Raw genomic sequence first — 19,488 nt, forward strand, 5'->3', positions numbered from 1 at the left:
AGTCAGTCACAGGAAGAGCACAAGAGGCACAAAGCGCTCATTCCTTCAACAGATTATCTTCGATGTCATTTCCTGGCCACGCTTGCAGGACTAAAAACGCAGAACTTTCATCGAGCGAAAAGTCTTGCTCAGGATTTAGGAACAATTGGAAGAAAACCGTGTACAATTTATGCCGTTTGGATATTACTGTAAAGCAATGAGTCCGACCACTGTACCGCAGCAAATATATATATATATATATATATATATATATATATGGATCACAATATCCATATTTTGAGCCGCCCCCGACTTCCGAATTGGGTTGGGAATCACAGAGCGATACATGATCATAGCAATATTGAATTCAATTAACAATGAAATGTTTTGTTTAAAAAAAAATAAATAAAATAAATCATGTTACAAGAGGACATGCTACTTTTTATTTTAAAAATACAAAACTGAAAAGTGACAGTTTCACACTGAAATTATTTTTCATGTCGACAAATGTAATCAAAATGTGTCAATTTTTATTTAAAAAAAAAAAAAAATAGAAAAATGAATGTCCTTTTTTTTTTTCAATTGCAAAAACAAATTAAAACTGTATTACAATTCATTTTATTTTGAACATTCGTTCCAAAATATAACCAATTTCGTAAACAAAAAAAATGTATACACTTCGAACGTTGCAACTGCTTAGCATATGTTGACCTGAAGTAGATCTCTTCCTTCCATTTTTTTGCCCTAAGTGGAAAAGGTTTGGACATCCCTGGTATTTATTAATCGTTACGAATAAATTAACGCTAAAATAAAATATGTTGAATCAAGAGCACTGAAATCCCGGCCTTCAGCCGGGCAAGTAGTGCACTGCCCCCCGCTGGTCAAAACGCTCAACCTGACCAAAGTGGCAAGTGAGAGCAAGAGACGTTTTTGGTCAGATCTTTTTATTTGGTTTTTTTCATCCCGCCGCTACGCGCGCTTAGTTTTGCGAGCTGCCTGGTCCGGGCGACGCGTCCTTTCTTGGATGCGGACCTACGACTGCGGAATGGAAATCAAAAGTCAGGAATAAATGTCGAAACGAAAAAACCACCACCTGAATAATGACTCAACTCAAATGTGATAAACGTGAACACGAATTGTATCTGAATAAATGTTTGAAAACAAACAGTTCCAAAAAACTAAGCACTGGTGCGGTATCCTTAACCGTTTAAATACAACTAAACAGTACTTAAAAAATGCAATAATAAGAAAAAAAGTTGAAGTCCGTGTAACATTTTGTGCCGTTTGAACGATGAATGTGCACTCGCCTGCTGACGTGTTTTAGAGGGCAAGCTTTGCGTTTGTGGGCCGGGCTGGCGCAGTTGTAGCAACCCTCGGCGCCTGGGCTTCGGTCACACGGGTGGTCCGGGAGGGCACAGCGGCCGCACGACTGACAGTGTCGCCATGCTACGTCGAGGGTGGCGAGAGATAAAAGGTCATTCCAGCCGTCTGGATTGCAAACTTGCGTCGGAAATGTAAGTCTCGTTACGTCATGGACCGTAAGACCGGGGAAAAAAAAACGTGCGCTTACAAGGTTTCACACATCGCCCGCACAGAGCGCAGTGTTTCCACTGGCGGCCGTCCTGGAAACAGAACAAAAATCGGACGCAATTTTCAGTCAACTGACCAATTTGGTCTCATCGCTTCGTCTTTTTCTCGTAACATTGCGTTCCCCCCATTGTTTATTCTTGTAAAATTAAGACTTTTCATTCAAATGTACAACTTAAATGCCATATGACAACTTTAGCTCATAATTCTTTTTCTTCGTACAGTAGTAATGCTTGTAATATTATTATTAAAAAAATTAAAAATAAACTTTCTCCCGCATACAACGCTGACTTTATTCACTCAAAAGTCCAACTTAAATCTCATAACTTTGTCTTCTACCCTAACATTGTAATTTTGTCCTTGTTTGGTGCAAAGTAAGAGTTTATTCAAATTCAAAGATTAACCTCGAACTCATGATGATGTCTTTTTTTTTTTTTTTTTTTTTTTTTTTACTTCTGTCATGGCGGCAAATGTCCATGGTTACCGTTGTTCTTTTTCCATTGGACAGCGGTGACAAAAGGTCAGTCACGGCCGCGAGTTACCTTGGATGGGCAGACGTCGCATTCGGCGCAGTGCCCGTTGAGGCGCCCCACGTATCTCTCGCAAATGGCGCAAAATCTAGCGGGACGAGAAGCAGAAGCGCTGTCGTGGCTCCCGAAAACCTTCAGGAAGTTTTGTTTTGGTTTTTTTTTTTTTTTTTTTTTTTTTTGCTTTTTGGGAGAATACGGGACTACCTGTAACCCTCCTCCTCGGGGAGGACGATTTCAGCGGGGGTGATGTTCGTGAACAGTCGGACCGGAGACTGCTTCCTTCCCGTCTTCCCGTGCTTGTACAGGGAATGGTTATCGTAGTCCACCTGCGAGAACGAGGACAACCAAGTCCGCATAAAGAGAATTCAATGACATCGAAGCCCCATTTATTGCAGAGGATACGTTTCCAACTTCTCTGCCAAACAAAAAGCATTATGAAACAATGTTTTAACGCTCCCACGCCCTTTAAACACCCTTTAATATGGAGGGAACAACGTTGACTTTTTACTGCATTATAATCACTATGTATATGTTGTCATTACTTGCGGGATATAATGGGGGTTCAGGCAATAGAGCGACATTTACGCCACGGACAAGTAGCTACGTTTCGTAAAGTCGACCGACCGCAGGCTTTCTCAAAATGGCCGCCCTGACCTGGTAGTCCAGCATGGTCAGAGAGGGAAAACAGGCCAAGATGCGAGGTTCCATGAAATACGGGAAGATCCACACCAAGGGCATGTCGACATTACTGCCGTCTGCGTAGACACAAACGAAAACCTGTCAAATATTTTCCCCGTAGCAGAATATTCAGGACGGCGAATAAATATTAAAAAAAAAAATAAATAAATAAAAAATGCACTGACCAGCGCGTTGCCGATTGCTCCAAGTCTGCGAGATACGAGAGAAGCTGTCGGCCAAGGGTTTGACCAGGCCCCCGAACGGAGGGTCGGCCACCGTGACCGCCTTCTCCCCGTCCGACTCTCTGAGGAAGGCCCGGACCGCCGCACTCGAGGCCTGCGAAGAAGATCATTCGTTACCGACTCATCGCTACGATCGTTACGATACGATACTCTACCGAAAGAATATCAGCAAGCATGCGGCTCGTTGATATAGTCGACCGGCAGTGTCGGGAATCCCAGAATCATTTGCAATATGATATATAAAAACATGACTCAATATCTTCTGTTTATATTTGTGCCTTAGAAAACCATCAAACTGCATTGGGCATCCTCTGTTAATTACCTCGCTATCAAAGAAGTGATGATTGAACATGTTGTAGTGGCAGAATTCATCTCGGCCGTAAAACTGGGCATATCTGAGAAGAGAAGAACACCGCAGATTGCTGTCACGTGCGCGACACGGACGGACGTGCGCAGCGCTCCCTCGCAGCTGGCGACACGGTGCGTCTTGCCGACGACGGTTACGCGCGAGCCCACCTGAAGTCGATGTCCAGCAGAAGGCTCTTCGTCGGCTCGGCCGCTCCGTCCGCGTTTCCCGATTTGATCAGCTCGTGGAGTCTGGGAAGAGTCCCGTAGTTTTACTCTACACTCTCATTCACCGACTCCCGTGTCACTCACAAGGACAGGCCCCGCCTTTTAAAGCCACACACATTCAAAGTCACACACACACTCTGCAGTGCGGCTGATGACTCGGGCGGACAAAAATATTATCTGCGCCTCACGTGCGCATTTCGGACTGGTGTGACGCATAAAGCTTCGCTACTTCTTGGATTTTCCTCTATCGCGGGTGGGGTCTGTACGTAACGTAACCCCTGCGATAAATAAGCAGGGGGAACACCGCGTCGGGTTCAACGGTCACATACCTGGGCGTGCCCACGCATAGCACCTTGTTGTAGCCCAGGGCAGCCAGGGTGCCCAGCAGGAAGCGGGCAGTGCGCTCGGTGAACAGATACTGGGCGTAGCTCTTGTTGTCGTCCAGGGGACGCAGCAGCCTGCTGGGCTGCCTCAAAAGGGCGGCGGCCACGGGGACGCGCGCGTGCCCGGCGTGCGCGTCCATCTCGTCGGCGAGGAGGAGGAGCTGGCAATCCTGACAGAACTTCTTTTCATCCGGCGGGAGGGAGATAAACTGTCGGAACCTTCAGGGACGACGCGGCGTCACATTTGGCTGCCAGCTAGCCGCTGATTTATTCATTTTTCTTTCAGTTGAATGCGAACACAAAATGCGAAACGTCATCGATGCTACAGTTGTTACAACATGGACGCCTTCTAAGGATGATTTGATCGCAAACGGTGCAGCAACACATGTAGACAGACAATATCACAATACTCAAGCCTATATTTATCCTATGTATAGTGAAAGAAAAACAATTGCAAGCATAAGATGTCTCGAAAATACTGCACTGAGATCCTAAAAATCAAAATGAGAACATTTGCATTTTAAGCCCGCAGATAGCCGTTAATCTTACCTGGCGCTGTACTGCTGCTGGCTGAAGGGGGCCCTCTGCCTTTTGTTGTTCGCTTGCCTGGCCAACTCTCTGGCTTCCGACACCTTCAAACCAAGCGGAGGATTCATTCAAACTCTGTATTGACAAGCAAGGCACATATTGCACATTGTCTCAGTTCTCCGTACGCGGGCTAATTGGACCTTCTAGCATGTGGTGGGTGACCATTTCATTATTCTGCCTGGCATAGATAGATGAGTCCACGAGAATCATAAAAGCAAAAATCACGCGATGTTCGTCACATCTTTTTGTGAATCACTCCCTAAATTGACTGAATTAATTAAAACAAAACGGTTTTCTATCAAATGTCTACCTTTTCGTCCTCCCACTGGAAAAAGTTGCAGTCCTTCCGGTCTCTGCAAGCCGAGCACGCGTAAAACCTCCTTCCTCCCTCGCCACGTTTCCCGACTTTCTCAAATAACAAAGTTGGTCCTGCAAACCAAATGCAAATGTCATGGCAAGCGCTCGTGCTCACGATCGATTAGCTGGGTCTGGACTCCTGTTTACCATGTGGGCAGCGCGGCGTTGATCTGTCGCCCTCCGAAAGAATAACCTCGTATCCCAAACAGCTGTCGTCCAGCCCGACTGTATCCATGTGGTAAGCGGGTAGTTATTACAAAATGTAACACTTTTATAATATAAGACGATTAAACGTGTGGAGTCATGTTAGAGACTTGACGAGACCGAGGTTGGAAGTTGCAACCACGTCTCCGTTTGGAAGGCGTGGCCTTGTTTGTCATTGGACAGTCACGAATCACATGAGCAGAAAAGAGTTCCGGGTACTCCCGCCCCCTTTCTTTTTTTAACGTATTTGCTTTTTTAAAATCAGAAGTGAAACAAAATATACAACGCAATACAACAACTACAAATAATCCAAAATAAACAATAATAAAAACAGTCACGGATAAGCACCAGTGAGTAAGTCAAATGACCAAAGTGACTTCTGCTTCCAGTTGCTTAGCATACATTTCGCCCTAGCTACTGTAGTTAGCTTCGGCTCGCGTCACTCTTCACTCTGTTTGAATCATGAATTGTAGTTTACTTCCTATTAAGGAGAGCGAGGAGCAACTGTGGTCGCATATACATACACGCATGGCTATCTAGCAAGCTAGCGTAGCTTGTTTTTCATTTGGGACAGTTCAAGTGTTATGCCCCCGAGCTTGTAGTCCAAATATGCCGCCCGCTATGCTAAACGAATGGAGTTGCGTTCCTTCGGGGACTGCAATTCCCATGCAAGGCCTGCGCCTCACTTTGTCAGTTTGAGTCGTCATTTCACTGCTGTTCCATCCAGGAGGTTCTGGAAGTGTCCTTTCAGCGTAAAATCTTTGAGAAATTAATATATATATATTTTTTAATGTATGTTCTTTTTCCATACTCAAGGCTACCTTTAAGAGCAATTATTGTAAGCAGTAAAATGCAATATTTTTTGCGTGTAGGTGTATTTAATAATGAACAATAAATGCTGTGCTTTTATTTCAGTAGTCTCCCAAGGAAACTCATGGACTTGTATTTGTGTCTTTACAGGCCTTGTTTCGCGAAGTACGTTCACGCCCAAGCTGGCTGCGTTAGAGAGGCGTTGCCGCAGTGTCTCCGGGCCATAAGACGTCAGTCACATCAAACCGGGAGCCACCAGGACCCTCCGTGGGTCCCTCCCAACGAATAACTCCCCCACGCACCCACGTAAGGTGGTGAATGGGCGGCGCGCAACAGCTGCTGGGATCCTTCATCCTGGACCGGTGAGGAGAGGCTCTTTATTTACAGCGCATCATCCGATTGACACCATGAGCAACACCGGTAAGACATTTTGGTTGGAGCTAGCTTCTTGTATAGAGTTATTGATGCTGTGAAACCATAGTCAATGCAAAAACAAATATTTCCTAGAATGTGTCAGCCTGTCTAGATGTTTGGTTCCACAACAATCCAACCTATTTACCCTTGAGCTCTTTCATTGGGTTCTGATGTTGCCACTGCGGATGGTGACCCCAGCAAGAACGCCCTCCCAGCAACCGGCCCTAGACCGGGTAATACAAGCTCGCGCCTCTTAAGATGTTTGGTTTCCCCACAATGCAAACTTTTTACCCACGGTACCCACCATTGGGTCGGGTAGGATGCCACCGCAGGTGGCGGGCGGTGTCCACGACAGGAAGGCCCACCCAAGCGGCCCCGGACAGAGTACGGCAAACTTGATCTCTGTCACGGTGTTGGTTCCCCCACAATTCAAGCTCTTTACCACTGGTGTCCACCGATGGGCTCTGGTTTTGCCACTGCCGGTGGGGGCTGGCATCCCTGACAGGAACGCCATCCTCAGACAGGGTCCTTGGAGCTCGTTCCCCTTTAGGTGGTTGGTTGGCCCACAAGGGGAGCTTTTTTGCCCTTGGTATCCACGATTGGGTTCCGGTTTAGCCACCGTGGGTGGTGGACGGCGTACCCAACAGGAATGGCCGCCCACCCAGCAAGCATCCCCAGACAGAATAAGACAATCTAGCCGTTGTCAACGTGTTTGATCCCACAACAATCCAACCTCTTTCCCCCTGGTGTCCACCACGAGCTTCTGAGCTTGTGGCTAGCGCGTGTGGCTAGTGTTAGCATGCCTTGCATTGACAAGCTGTCCATGAAGGACTCGCCTGTTGGCGGATCATTTGCTAGCACCTAGCTATAGTTGCTGGAGATTGCTACGATGTACAGTATTTTAATTTTTACATCATAATAATATGACTTTATGTTGGAAAAATCGGACTTTATTCTCATGACACTGCAGTATTTTTCTCTAAAACGTGAACTTGTCATCACAACGTTACATTTCTTAAAAATAGGCAACCGCGTTTACCTCCTACGGCAGTTGCGTTTAATTGGCTTTAGGATTGTGAGGGGATCCTTGGGGAAATTCCTCCCCAGTAAGGGGTCCCTGGAAGTTCGAAAACCCCCGATTTAGGGGAGCAAATTGCCCCTCCCGATAGGAAAAAAAAGTTTCCCCCACCCACCCGAGTGTCATTCTCATTGCGCACCATCTGCTTCTATTTATACCGCGTCTGGAATAACAGAGAGAGAGCGAGAGTGTGAGAGAGAAAGTCACATGACCCACAGCTCATTCCAGAGCTCAGGATAGAAGGCACGCTCTCATTTATTATTACACCACTGCTGCATAGCGGACAATCCAGGAGCTCCGGGAAGGTTGCTTGGATCTCGTCGAGTAAAACAAGGACTTTATCCGTTGAAATGCCAGAGGAAACGGGTAAGAATGAGCGCGCGGCGTGTGAGTAGAAAAGACAAAAGCACTTGGGGATTTGTTTTTGGGGGGTGTGACACACCTGCAGCAGGACGGGCTTCCTGTTATGTAAGTGTGGAGCACTTTCTGGGTCAGGTTCCAATTATTTTTAGATGCTTACATTTATTGAAATACAAAAATGTCTTTTTGTTTTTCAAATTTGATATCATAATTATTTTATAATATATTCATTTTATATTTCTATTTTTTTTTTTATTCTTACAACTATTGTATGTTAAATCTCCGAATGTTCTGCACTCCTGTTTTACATAAAATAGTTCTCCCCCCCCCCCCCCCCCCCAAAAAAAATGCTAAATAAAAAAACATAAACACACATTTGACATCATTTTCTTTAATTAAATTGTTTTATTTAAAAAACAAAAACAAAGTCAAAATAAGAAATGAAGTCTTTACTTCCTTGGCCCCCTTCCTCGTTCAACCTGCTTGGCTTGTGTTTTGACTGTTGCTCTGCTTCAAGAGCTGACAACAATGCACAAGGCTTTATTCCTGAGTCATATCCACCTACGTTTAGATTCGGGCATCCGTCGTATTTACGGTTATTTGTCAAAATCCTTTCAAGCAATGTAAAAGTAATGGGAGAATCTCTGCAGTGCAAGTGTCATTTTGCGATTTATTGAAGGGGACGGGCATCCTCCATGGCAACAGCCTCACTTTGCCCATCGTCACTTCGCCCCTCTCTGAGCAGGAGGGGGCGGAGGGCGGGGGCAGTCAAACAGGCCAAAATCCAGATGTCGGGGGGTGAGCAGGGCAAGAGAATTAGTTGCATTCCAGGTGTGGTTTAACCAAACACGAGAGCCTTAAATTGAGACGTCAACATTTCTGCAGAGGCAGCCCCTCTAATATCCGAGCTCGTGCTTCAGCGTGACATCGGCCCCCGTAAGATATTCCTCTGATCGCCCTCCGCTTGTCGCACAAGGCTGCTAACCATTTGAAAGATAAATTGCGAGCCACGTGAGCAACATGGAGTTTTGCCTGACATGTCAATCATGAGAAGAAGTGCAAAAAAAAAACCCTCTGAAGATGCCGGAAGGCTGCCTGCCATTTTAGAGTCATTTGGGCCGTTTCCGGGAAGCATCTCTTTCTCGAAATGTTCTTCTACGCTTACGAAAAAATGGATTTGGACTTCTCGGAGCTGCGCTCGTTTTTAGACGGCAAAGTCCAGTTAAAGTTGCCTGCTGCTAATGCCAGCGTCGGACCACGCCTCCATATCCGATAGTTCACGAACAGGAATGCTGTTGAGTATTATGGGCTGTCCTATTTTTAGAGATGGCATACAGTATAGCCTGGCATCTTTAAAAGGGGATTCGTGGTATAGAGGAGACCAAGAGGGTGAAACTCATTTTCGGTCCGGGCCACTTCGTACTGTTTTCCCTCGGCGGGCCGCCGTGACTGCCAAACAATATAAATCGATGATCGCCTTATATTATTACACAATAGTAGCTTTGATACCCAAAGCCAGTAAAAACTTTTTGTTCAAGTATTTTCAATTCCTTTTAAAAGGAGTGTTGGGGACAAAAATGCTTGCAGTATCGGATTGGTTTTCAAAGCGAAGGCAATTTACAATTTTGGTAATTTGGCAAAAAAACACGATGCTCACGATTTGCGTTTGTGGGCCACATTATTCGCAATAAATCAAGGAAAATTGAAAACTACATTTTATATGACTGCAATGAATACCGGGGAACCACAGAGAGTAGAGAACCCCCTTTAAATGTGGGCAATGAGCCACATGCTGCTTCGCCGAGTCCAAAGACTTCGACATTTATTTTCTGTCTAAGGTCGGACCTGGTCCCCATTCACAAGTGGACTTGAACCTTTGGGGTATGTCCAATCACGAAGGCGGCGATGAGACCGGTTTGCTGTGAAAATAAAGGCAATTAAGCCGAACCCTTCGGGGCAGGTTCCTTGCAAACCTCATTCGCAAACGCGGCTCCGGCAGCATAGAACGTGTGTTTCCTCACACACAGTCTTAACATCACTGTGTGTGTGTGTGTGTGTGTGTGTGTGTGCGTGCGTGTGTGTGCGCGTGTGCGTGCGCGTGCGTGTTGCCCTTTAGTGATTCAGCAGCAGGCCGTGCCGAGCCCGGTGGCGCAGCAGAAACCAGGACGAGGTCCCGTCGCCTGCCAGAACTGCGGAAAGCCTTGCAAAGGGGAGGCCCTGCGAGTCCAAAATAAACATTTCCACATCAAGTGCTTCGTGTGTAAAGGTGTGTGCCACTCACTGTCACGTTGCAGTGGAGGCGCTAACGTCGGCGCTCTTGGGAACCTAACGTTATTCATTTGTCAGTCTGGATCGTCAGTCCAGGACGTAAAAACATCAGCTCTTCAATGACTGAAATTGAAAGAATGCCGACATGTTGACTCGCTAACGTTTCCTACCAGGGGAACCTAACTCCATTTTTCTCAACGTACCAAAGCAGCGTAGTAAACACGAGTCCTCTTCGGAGCCTGGAATCACATGCCGGCTCGCTAACTTTGCCTGCCGCGGGAACCTTACTCCGTTACTTCATCGGCGTAGCGGCATCGTGAGCGTCAGTCCAATAAAGGGAAAGTGCAAAAGGATGTAGACACGTCGACTCGCTAACTTCGCCGAGCTCAGCGCGTTCCCATCTCTGTCGGCGGCAGGAGTGGCAGAATAACTCCGGCGTGTGAGACGCACAGTGCATACCTCTCACGTTCTTGTGAAAAGCCAACACAAACCTTCACACATGACTTCGAGTTGGCTTGCATTTGTGTGCAAAATACTTCGGCTTGGAAGGAAACACGAAAGGCTTGCTTTAGTCAAAGTAAAGTGCAGATAGCAGAAAAATCCACTTGCCGCCAACCGGCGGCATTGTGAAAGTAATCGAGCGCCTTGTCGTTTGCCCCTCGCCAGTATGTGGATGCGAACTGGCCAACGGAGGCTTCTTCGTGCGACAGGGCGAGTACTTGTGTACTCTGGACTACCAGCGTCTGCACGGGACTCGCTGCTTCAGCTGCCAGGACTTCATCGAAGGAGAGGTGGTCTCCGCCCTGGGCAAGATCTACCACCCGCACTGCTTCGTCTGTGCCTCCTGCAAGTAAGGAACCGGAAAACCGAACCGTGTTTTTTCTCAGTTTTCCTCGGGACGCGGGCAAACCTTTCGCCCTGAAAGGTTGAAGTCTCGTGCCCTCGCACGCGGGCAAGGAGAAGCTGTCTTCTGTCTTATCATAGGAACATCTAGTTTGCGTCGAACTTGGTGAATTGAGCTTCGGAGGGGGCTCTCCATTTGTCTCCGTCTGCCGCATGATGAAGGTTTTATGTCGCAGGCAGCCATTTCCAGCTGGCGACCGAGTGACTTTCAATGGGAAGGAGTGTATCTGCCAGAACTGTACCCAGCCTCTTCCCGCCAACAGCCCCGCGCCCATCCAGGCTGTCCACAGTCAGTAGCGGCTTCTCGGTTTGCACGTGCACGCGTACCTCCCGAAAGTCAAGCGCGCTGTCGGTTCCCGCCTAGACTGCTGCGGCTGCGGGAAGGAGTTTAAGAACGAGCAGTCCCTCGCAGCCCTGGACAAGCACTGGCACCTCGGCTGCTTCAAGTGCAAAGTGTGCAACAAGGTCCTCAATGCCGAGTACATTAGCAAGTGAGTGCTCCGACCGCGTTTCGTTTGTAATTGTTGCTTTGAAACGGCCTCCTTCCTGTTCTTTCAAGGGACGGGATCCCCTTCTGTGAGATGGACTACCACGCCATGTTCGGCATCCAGTGCGAGAGCTGCAAGAAGTACATCACTGGAAAAGTCTTGGAGGTCGTGCATTGTTCGCCTGCAATACCGCCGTCGATCTACCCGTCGCCCTTCTTTGCCTTTCTGTGACTCTTCCAGTCTCTCTGCATCTCTGTCGCAACCTGCTAATGATACTGTGACGAGCTCAGTGGCCGTACACGCTTCCCGAAGACTACTGCACGGCTCCCCCTAGTGGTCAGACGACAGTACCACGTCTCCGTACTCCAATCGTCAACATCTTGTTTTTGTTTTTGTTTTTTTGTCGCTCAACAGGCCGGAGAGAAGCACTATCATCCATCGTGTGCCCGCTGTGCCCGTTGTGAGCAGATGTTTGCGGAAGGAGAAGAGATGTACCTCCAAGGTAGCGCCAGAAGACTTTCGAAGGGTCTCCTCAAATGTAGGCGGGCGGCTGTCACCGAGGACTAAAAAGCCGTCCTTCTCCTGCAGGTTCTTCCATCTGGCATCCGCCTTGCAGACAAGCCTGCCAAGCAGGAGGAGAAGAGTAAGGTAAGGACCCGGCACCTGGGGGGGTGGGGGGGGGGGGGGGCGACGCGACGCGACGCGACTGCCAGACCGCAGTCGAAAAAGGTTTGATATTTCAGGATAAAAAATTCCTGACACACACTGTGTGAGAGGGTAAGCGGATTCATTGGGGCACGGCGCCATTTCGCTTCTACAAATAAGCCAATGTGTTCCAGGTGACTCGGACTTCGTCTGAGAGCGTCACGTCCGTCCCGGCGTCCAGTGCCTCAGGCTCTCCCAACAGAGTCATTTTCGTAAGACCCTTCCGGCAACTCCGCTCGACTCTCCCGCCGTCGATTAACAATTCATTCATTGGCCGACGTGATTCGGTTGCCAGGCCAAGCTCGGAGAAGAGTTGCTGGACTACAAGGACCTGGCGGCCCTTCCCAAGACCAAGGCCATCTACAACATAGACCGGCCGGACATGCTGTCATACTCGCCCTACGTCAGCAACCCGTCCGAAGAGAGGCACTATGGCGAGGTAGACGAGCCTTTGTTGGGGTCCACGGTCTCGCAAAAAGTTGATTCTGGCTTCCTCCCGGCCTTGCGCGTCCAGGGCGACGGGGAGAAGTCACCCTGTCAGCGAAGGCCCTCCAGCCCCAGTTCCAACAGCTCCGCGGGGGGCTACGGACGGTACACTCCGTCCCGTTCCCCCCAGAACAACAGCCGACCAGGTACCGCCGTTGGCGAGCTTTCGTCGTTGCGTTTATCGCGCCGGTTTCCAGGGTTGGCGCTGTTCTGTACGCGTTCATGTTCCGTCCCTCTTTGATGGCCACGGGTCGACCGTGCACCTTCATCGTCCTTTTGCACTCTTCCTCATTCTGTGACAAAACCTTTGACATTCAGGACCAGAAGTAGAGTGGCCGGGTGCGCTCGAGGTCACCTGCGGCTCGGCCGGGGCTTGCCCGTGCGCCATCGCCAGGGGCCCCAAGGGCGTAGCGCGGCGGGTGGCGCGGCGGTCGAGGGGCGTCGTCACACCTCAACCCGACCACCTTGTCCGTGCTGCAGCGGCACAACTTCATCCCTTACTTCCGAGGTATCCCTCGTTCCATGCAGACAGACGGCGGACAGTTTGCCGGAGGGCGGACGAAAGCTCCCGAAAAGCCTCGGAATCCTTTCACGAGCGCCTTCCGCGTTTATTGGCGCCGCTGCAGAGCGGACCCGGCATCAGTTAGCGCTGAGAGCATACGGAGTTCAAATCATATATTTTACAGTCCGATCTATATTCTAATCAAGGGGTAAGATACATACAAGGACATTTTGTCACAATGTACTGGACGGATTTAAGGAGGATTATTTGTGTGTGTGCATATTGACGTTTTCCAGGACAAAATAAGGCTACAGAATCAAAACAACGTGTACGATAGACCCCGCTGATCCGCATTCCTGCTCAGTTGCGTTTCTCTCCGTGGCAACGATGAGAGCGCATCAACCTATTGGGGCTTCATTTCTACAACTGCTTGTTTCCCCACAAAGAACTAATGATACTGAATTCAAATAATAGATGACGAAATAATAGATACTGCGATGAAGGCGTTTACTGCGGGGGAGGCCTTCGTTGTGTATCTTTTTATCATACCATGAAATGAATTTGTATTTTTTGATTGTGATCGTGAATCAAAACGGTGTCTGCATATTTGCAGGATAGTATGTTTTTTAAATAAATCTAATAAATTGAACGGAGAAAACAAATCTTTCCGTCTTGCCCATTCGTATGCCCGCCGCCTTCAGCTTTACAGATGCCACGTGGCTGCGAGCGTATCGTTGCCGCCAGCAAATCTCCCATTGCCTGCGTTCCCTTTGGGGTCCGCTGGGCTCGAACAATGGCGTGCTGTGACGCAAGACGACCTTTGAGCAAACTTCACTGTTAACCGCTGCTTTGTTCGAAGGATGACATCCTAATAAATCTGTCAGGGTTTAAACGAGACCCCCGACCTGGCACATCCTTGCGTGTCGGTTTCCCTTCCCCTGATGGTAAAACATCGGTTCTCTTGGGTCCTTCCGCCTCAGTGGAACGGTGAGCCGGTTTTTCTAACGCCGTCGGGTCCGTTCGGTTTTCTCATTCCGCTTGCTGTCCGGTCATCCGCGTGGGGACTTGTCAAGCGTGTCGCGACCTCTGGGGTGCTCGTAGAGGCGTACGTTGCATTCCTCGTTCGCTTTCTATTCTCCCCCTCGCTTTCGTTTCTCCCCCGTGCAGTTGTCGTGACGTGCCGCGATTCACCCCAAATCTTTCACTTCTCCTCAAAAGCTGTGCTGATGTCAAATCCGAAGTGATGCACCGCCGCCATCTACAGGCCTCTGTTAGTCATTACAAGCCTGAATTTCGCAGACGAGCCAGGCGAGGGCCCGCCGTAGCAGCGCCGCCGTGTGCGTCGGCGGTCTCGAGCCGCCGTCACGAGCAATGTCTTGCCTGTGACACCGCCGGGGTTCTCAAGTTTTGCAATGAATAATGTGGCGGCATTAAAAAAATGGAGTCCGGTGGCCAATAAAACAAACTCCTCCCTTTTTATCCTAACAACTTGCTAATCGCTATGGCATGACGAGGTGCACGTTGCACATTTAATTGGCATGAGGATGATGAGAGTGTCCTTGAAAAAAAATTCTCCCCGGACCTAAAATGTCGGCGAACCCCTAACTTAGTGTAATGCGTCCGTGTTGCACACTTTGCTCATCATAAATGTCCGCGACTGTGGCCACCCACCCGCTAACCGACTCTTTGTCGCGTTTTGTGTCCAACGTTCGCCCCGTCGCCCGTTCCCGACCGCAGGTAGCGAAAGCGGCCGCAGTACCCCCAGCTTGTCCGCCTTCTCCGACGGCAAATCCCCGTCGTCCACCTCGACGTACGTGGCTGCCCCTCGCCATTTCCACATCCCAGGTAGGCATAAAACCGCTGCTTCACTTACTGCTCATAAATAACCTCTCATTGCACATTTGCAAATTGAATGCATGGATGATAGCAAATCATTTTTTGTACCTAGCAAATGGAACATTTGCGTTGACTCGAGCTCTGCAGTGCGGTTTTTTGGCTTCTCTCTCATCCCCAAAATAACTGCTAACTCATGCTTTTCTCTCTCTCTCTCTCTGATGTTTGCTTCTTTCATTCGATATCCCTCTCTTTGCCTATTCCCATTTCCAGAGACTGAGGTCAAAGATAATATCTATAGAAAACGCCCCATCTACAAACAGCATGGTACAGTCCACTTCTTATTTAACACTTCCCTCTCCTGGGTCGACGCGTTGCATGCCCCTTTTCTGCTCTCCATTCCTCGCAGACTCCAGAATTACATGCGATGCAATGCTCGTAGCTACTTGCTAAATATGAACACATACTGTATCTTCACAAGGAGATACAAGCTCGTGAAGGACAAACGACGATGCCTTCTGGACTCTTGAAAAATATGATTTCATCTCATTGGCGTAAGATTGTGACTTTTCTTTCCGGGTCTGTGTGTGACATTCTCCAAACGTTTTCGGATTTTGCAGCTTCCAGAACGTCCTGGCAGGATGGCGACGATAGCAAGGTGGGCGACTCATTTCAGATTGACCATCACGAGTCTTCGTTTTTTTTTTTTTTTTTTAAACTAAAGGAATTTTTTTGTATGTAGTCTGATTTTCTTTTTTTCTTTCCAAGAACAATTGTACTTTTCCCCAAAAAACATCCATGATACGATGTATAGGATAAAGGCACATTTTCCATAATAAAAGGACACTAAATCAATATAAATAAATTGTGCGTATATATATATATATATATATATATATATATATATATATATATGTATGTACTACAATGTAAAAGTTTTCCCAATGTAAAAGTTGTGACTTTTTTTCTTTGACTTCTATACCATAACGTGGCGATTTTATCTCGGGGAAAAATAGGATCATATCCTTGTAAGAGTGCGACTTTTCAACCCGCCGAAGTACGTCTTCGTCCTTGTGAGGATTCTTTTTCTTTCTTCCATTTTTAGAGGAGCAGTTGGGCGACGCTGAAGAGTGACGTCGACGGACCGATGGGCCCCGAAGACCACCGGCCGTCCGAGTCGACCTGCAGTTTGCCCGTGAATACCTCTCGGCCAAGTGAGTCGCACAATTGTTGGTTTGGGCTCACGGTGCGAATTAAGAAGACAGACGATTCAAATCCATATGAATTTTGATGTATATATATTTTGTCAGATTTTCCTCATCACAAATCTGCATCCTTACCTGGTTACGGAAGGAACGGCATCTACAAGGTGAGCTGTGTTTATATTAAGAGGCATCGAGTTGAAGGGAAGCCTTTATTTGTATGGTTTTGGTATAAAAAGGCAACATACCCCCTAGTCGAAGTGGAGGGAGTTATGAACAGTTCCAAATATCGGTCAGCGTAAGCACAAATCCCGAAAGAAATGTCAGGAAAAGCCGACTAGAACAGCTGAACTTTGTTCGGGGTTCATCAGAAGTGCTTGAAATGGTGGCAGCTGTGTGCACTGCTGACTCCCATTCAGCACGAGTTTGAATGTGATTGGTTCATTCTAAACGCAGCCACATCCCCAGTGATGAGAGGGTGTGCGCACTTTTCCAACCACATTATCTCAGTTTTTTTTTTTTTTTTTTTTAAATTCACCCTCTTGAAAATATTTCTTTTTTTTAATTGAGTAGTACAGGTGGCGGCACGGTGGACGACTGGTTAGAGCGTCTGCCTCACAGTTCTGAAGACCGGGGTTCGATCCCCGGCCCCGCCTGTGTGGAGTTTGCATGTTCTCCCCGTGCCTGCGTGGCTTTTCTCCGGGCACTCCGCTTTCCTCCCACGTCCCAAAAACATGCACGGTAGGTGGATTGAAGACTCTAAATTGCCCGTAGGTGTGAATGGTTGTTTGCTCGTATGTGCCCTGCGATTGGCTGGCAACCGGTTCAGGGTGTGCCCCGCCTCCTGCCCGCTGATAGCTGGGATTGGCTCCGGCACGCCGGCGACCCGTGTGAGGATAAGCGGCTCAGAAAATGGATGGATGGATGGATGGATGGATGGATGGATGGATGGATGGATGGAGTTGTACCGGTTGTAAGTTCATGGCGGCAAACATTTTGAAATGATTTAGCTTGGTCTCATTTCTTTTCTTTTCTTATTATTTCATATATACTGTATATTTACATATTTTTTGAAAGGCTGCTGAGATGGTTGAGGATGAAATCGATCCAGACTCCCGAAGCTGGGGAGGCACGAGAGGTGAGATTTTGTTGTTGTTGTTGTTGTTTTGGTTCAATGGCTTCTGCTACAAGTACAGCTTGCATTTTGTGTGTGTGCTTCATCTAATTAATTCTCAATTTGTTTCTTTCCAATTGCCCAGAGTACAAGGTAAGACGTCATTTTTGTGCGTGGCAAAATGTCACAATTGCATTTTATTATTCCACGGTATGTATTGATAAATGTACATAATTTAGTTGACAATTATTTCTCCAGGTGTACCCTTACGAAATGCTGGCGGTCACAAATCGAGTAAAAGTGAAACTTCCCAGAGACGTCGATCGCACCCGACTGGAGGTAAGCGTCAATCGCCGCTTGTTCAGCTCATTCTCTACTCCCCGATCGCGATGATGATGATGATGATGATGATGATGATGATGATGATGTGATCGTGAACTTTTGAAGTGGACTTTTTCGGTTCACTATTCCGAAAAAAAACCCAATCCCGAACGCAGCCGCTGACTTTGACTCTCCCGGTTTGCCAGAGGCATCTCTCGCCCGACGACTTCCGGAAGGTGTTCGGAATGACTCTGGATCACTTCGACCGTCTGGCCCTCTGGAAAAGAAATGACCTGAAGAAGAGGGCTCGGCTTTTTTAGAACGGAGCCGATCGGCGATCGGCGCCCCGCCCTGGCCCCGCCCCCCTGGCTCAAAGCTTTCCGTGTGCAATACAAGTGGGAATGTCGGACCGGCAACTTTACGGATCAGCTGCGGTACCGTTTGCATGCCCCGTGCTTGTAGCGCCACCCGCGGTCAAACGCGCAGAACTTTGCGTTTTCGCGATCATTTAGCCCGAAAAGCCTTGATTCCCGTCAAACGCCGTGGAAGTCTCCCACTTTTCTGCATCCAAATTTGCTATTTTTTCCTGATTAATTCCCGTGGAATTTATTTATTTTTTTTTTGTCCGCACGTTACCAATTTTTCCTCATTTTCACTTTTTTGTCCCTCCATAATATTAGGGCTTTTTCCTCGTAATATTGTAACTTTATTATCGTACTAACAGGACTTTGTTCTTGTAAGTTTCGGACTTTCTCATCATATGATTTTATTACCATAACATTCTGACTTTTTTCTTCTTGTTATACGACAACTTTATTCTTGTACCATTTTCTTCTCAGAACATAACGACTTTTCCTCAGAATATTAGTTTCCGACTTGTTCTTGCAATTTTCGTACTTTTTTCTCGTAATGTTCCGGCTTTCGTTCTGTACGTTTCCAAACTTTCGTTCACTGACTAAAATGCCGTCGTCTCTTCATTGACGTCAACAAAGCTTCCTTCACTTTTCAGTGTGGCTCTTTTTTTTTTTTTTTTTTTTTTTCCCCCCCCCCTTTTTTTTCCTTCACATTTTTTCCCGTGATTGGCTGCAAAATTCTCGTGAGAACATCCGACGTCCTGTTTTCTTGCGTTTTTCCATTCGCCGTCTCATTTGTTTCGATACACGTACATACTGTATCTTTTTTTCTCGATCCCGCAATGAGTGACCGTTGAGGCCGTGAATCCAAAACTCTAACTTTATATATGATATGGTTTGGGCTCTCTTTCTTCCTCTTCATCTGCTTTGTTTGTTGCTTGAAAGAATCACGGCGTGCTGCAAAACTAAAACACATGATGTATGTTCGGATCTACTACTGAGTACGTCTCCCTATATGCTGTATTGGATACATTTCTCTATACAAGCCATTGCATGCTAATGATTCTTTTCTGTTGAAATGATATGATATTAAACAAAGATTGCGCTGCTCGCCGTAACTTATTTATGATATGCAGGAAGGGATGTTTCTATTGAATTTTAATTTTTTAGAAGCTGGATACATATCAAGTTTATTTTGCGCCTTGTATGTAATACACTGTTTCCTGTTTCTAATATTCCTGCGCCATTAAAGTGCTTTATCCAACCGCAGCCTGCTCAACTGTCCACTGACATTATGCCCGTACAGTGCTTATTATTAGTTTTGATTGAAATACATTTTTGCTAGTATGTGTATTTTATTTCTCTTATTTTTTAGATTTGTTAAAATATAAATGTATATTTTTGTTTCAAAATGTTTTGATATTCTCATTTTAAACATATATTAATAGTATCGAACAAAAATGAAGCATGTGAATTTTTTCAAAAATTCTCAACGATATGACCTTTGTTCATCTTTAGAAATGTATTGTC

At 47.1% G+C, this 19,488-nt stretch overlaps 2 protein-coding genes across 3 annotated transcripts; one reads left to right on the forward strand and one right to left on the reverse strand.

The window, feature by feature from the left end:
* Positions 1-621: 621 nt before the first annotated feature.
* On the reverse strand, positions 622-5,762 carry zcchc4 (zinc finger, CCHC domain containing 4). Of its 2 annotated transcripts, XM_061669032.1 has the most exons (13): positions 5,065-5,762; positions 4,871-4,989; positions 4,522-4,604; positions 3,919-4,191; positions 3,533-3,613; positions 3,339-3,411; positions 2,960-3,110; positions 2,751-2,851; positions 2,301-2,422; positions 2,109-2,184; positions 1,550-1,601; positions 1,287-1,425; positions 622-1,017 (listed from the first exon to the last, which is right to left on the reverse strand). In XM_061669032.1, the coding sequence occupies exons 1-13, from the start codon at positions 5,150-5,152 to the stop codon at positions 924-926; spliced, it is 1,452 nt and encodes a 483-aa protein (XP_061525016.1). In that variant the 5' UTR covers positions 5,153-5,762; the 3' UTR covers positions 622-923. The 2 variants fall into 2 exon arrangements, with proteins under 2 accessions (XP_061525016.1, XP_061525017.1); XM_061669033.1 differs by lacking the exon at positions 5,065-5,762 and having other exon boundaries at positions 4,522-4,635; positions 4,871-4,961.
* A 1,863-nt stretch (positions 5,763-7,625) lies between these two features.
* Positions 7,626-19,227, forward strand: ablim2 (actin binding LIM protein family, member 2). The gene is given in 21 exon segments (XM_061669712.1): positions 7,626-7,789; positions 9,900-10,049; positions 10,718-10,901; positions 11,131-11,243; positions 11,319-11,445; positions 11,514-11,607; positions 11,857-11,944; positions 12,031-12,065; positions 12,067-12,090; positions 12,282-12,359; positions 12,443-12,779; positions 13,070-13,141; positions 14,873-14,980; positions 15,242-15,295; positions 15,589-15,626; positions 16,074-16,182; positions 16,279-16,337; positions 17,248-17,308; positions 17,430-17,437; positions 17,543-17,623; positions 17,812-19,227. Coding segments are annotated over 21 exon segments (1,950 nt in total). The 5' UTR covers positions 7,626-7,773; the 3' UTR covers positions 17,926-19,227.
* The last annotated feature ends 261 nt before the right edge of the window (positions 19,228-19,488 follow it).

The sequence above is a fragment of the Phycodurus eques genome, chromosome 23 (genome assembly GCF_024500275.1).
Source record: "Phycodurus eques isolate BA_2022a chromosome 23, UOR_Pequ_1.1, whole genome shotgun sequence".
NCBI classification, from domain to species: Eukaryota; Metazoa; Chordata; class Actinopteri; order Syngnathiformes; family Syngnathidae; genus Phycodurus; species Phycodurus eques.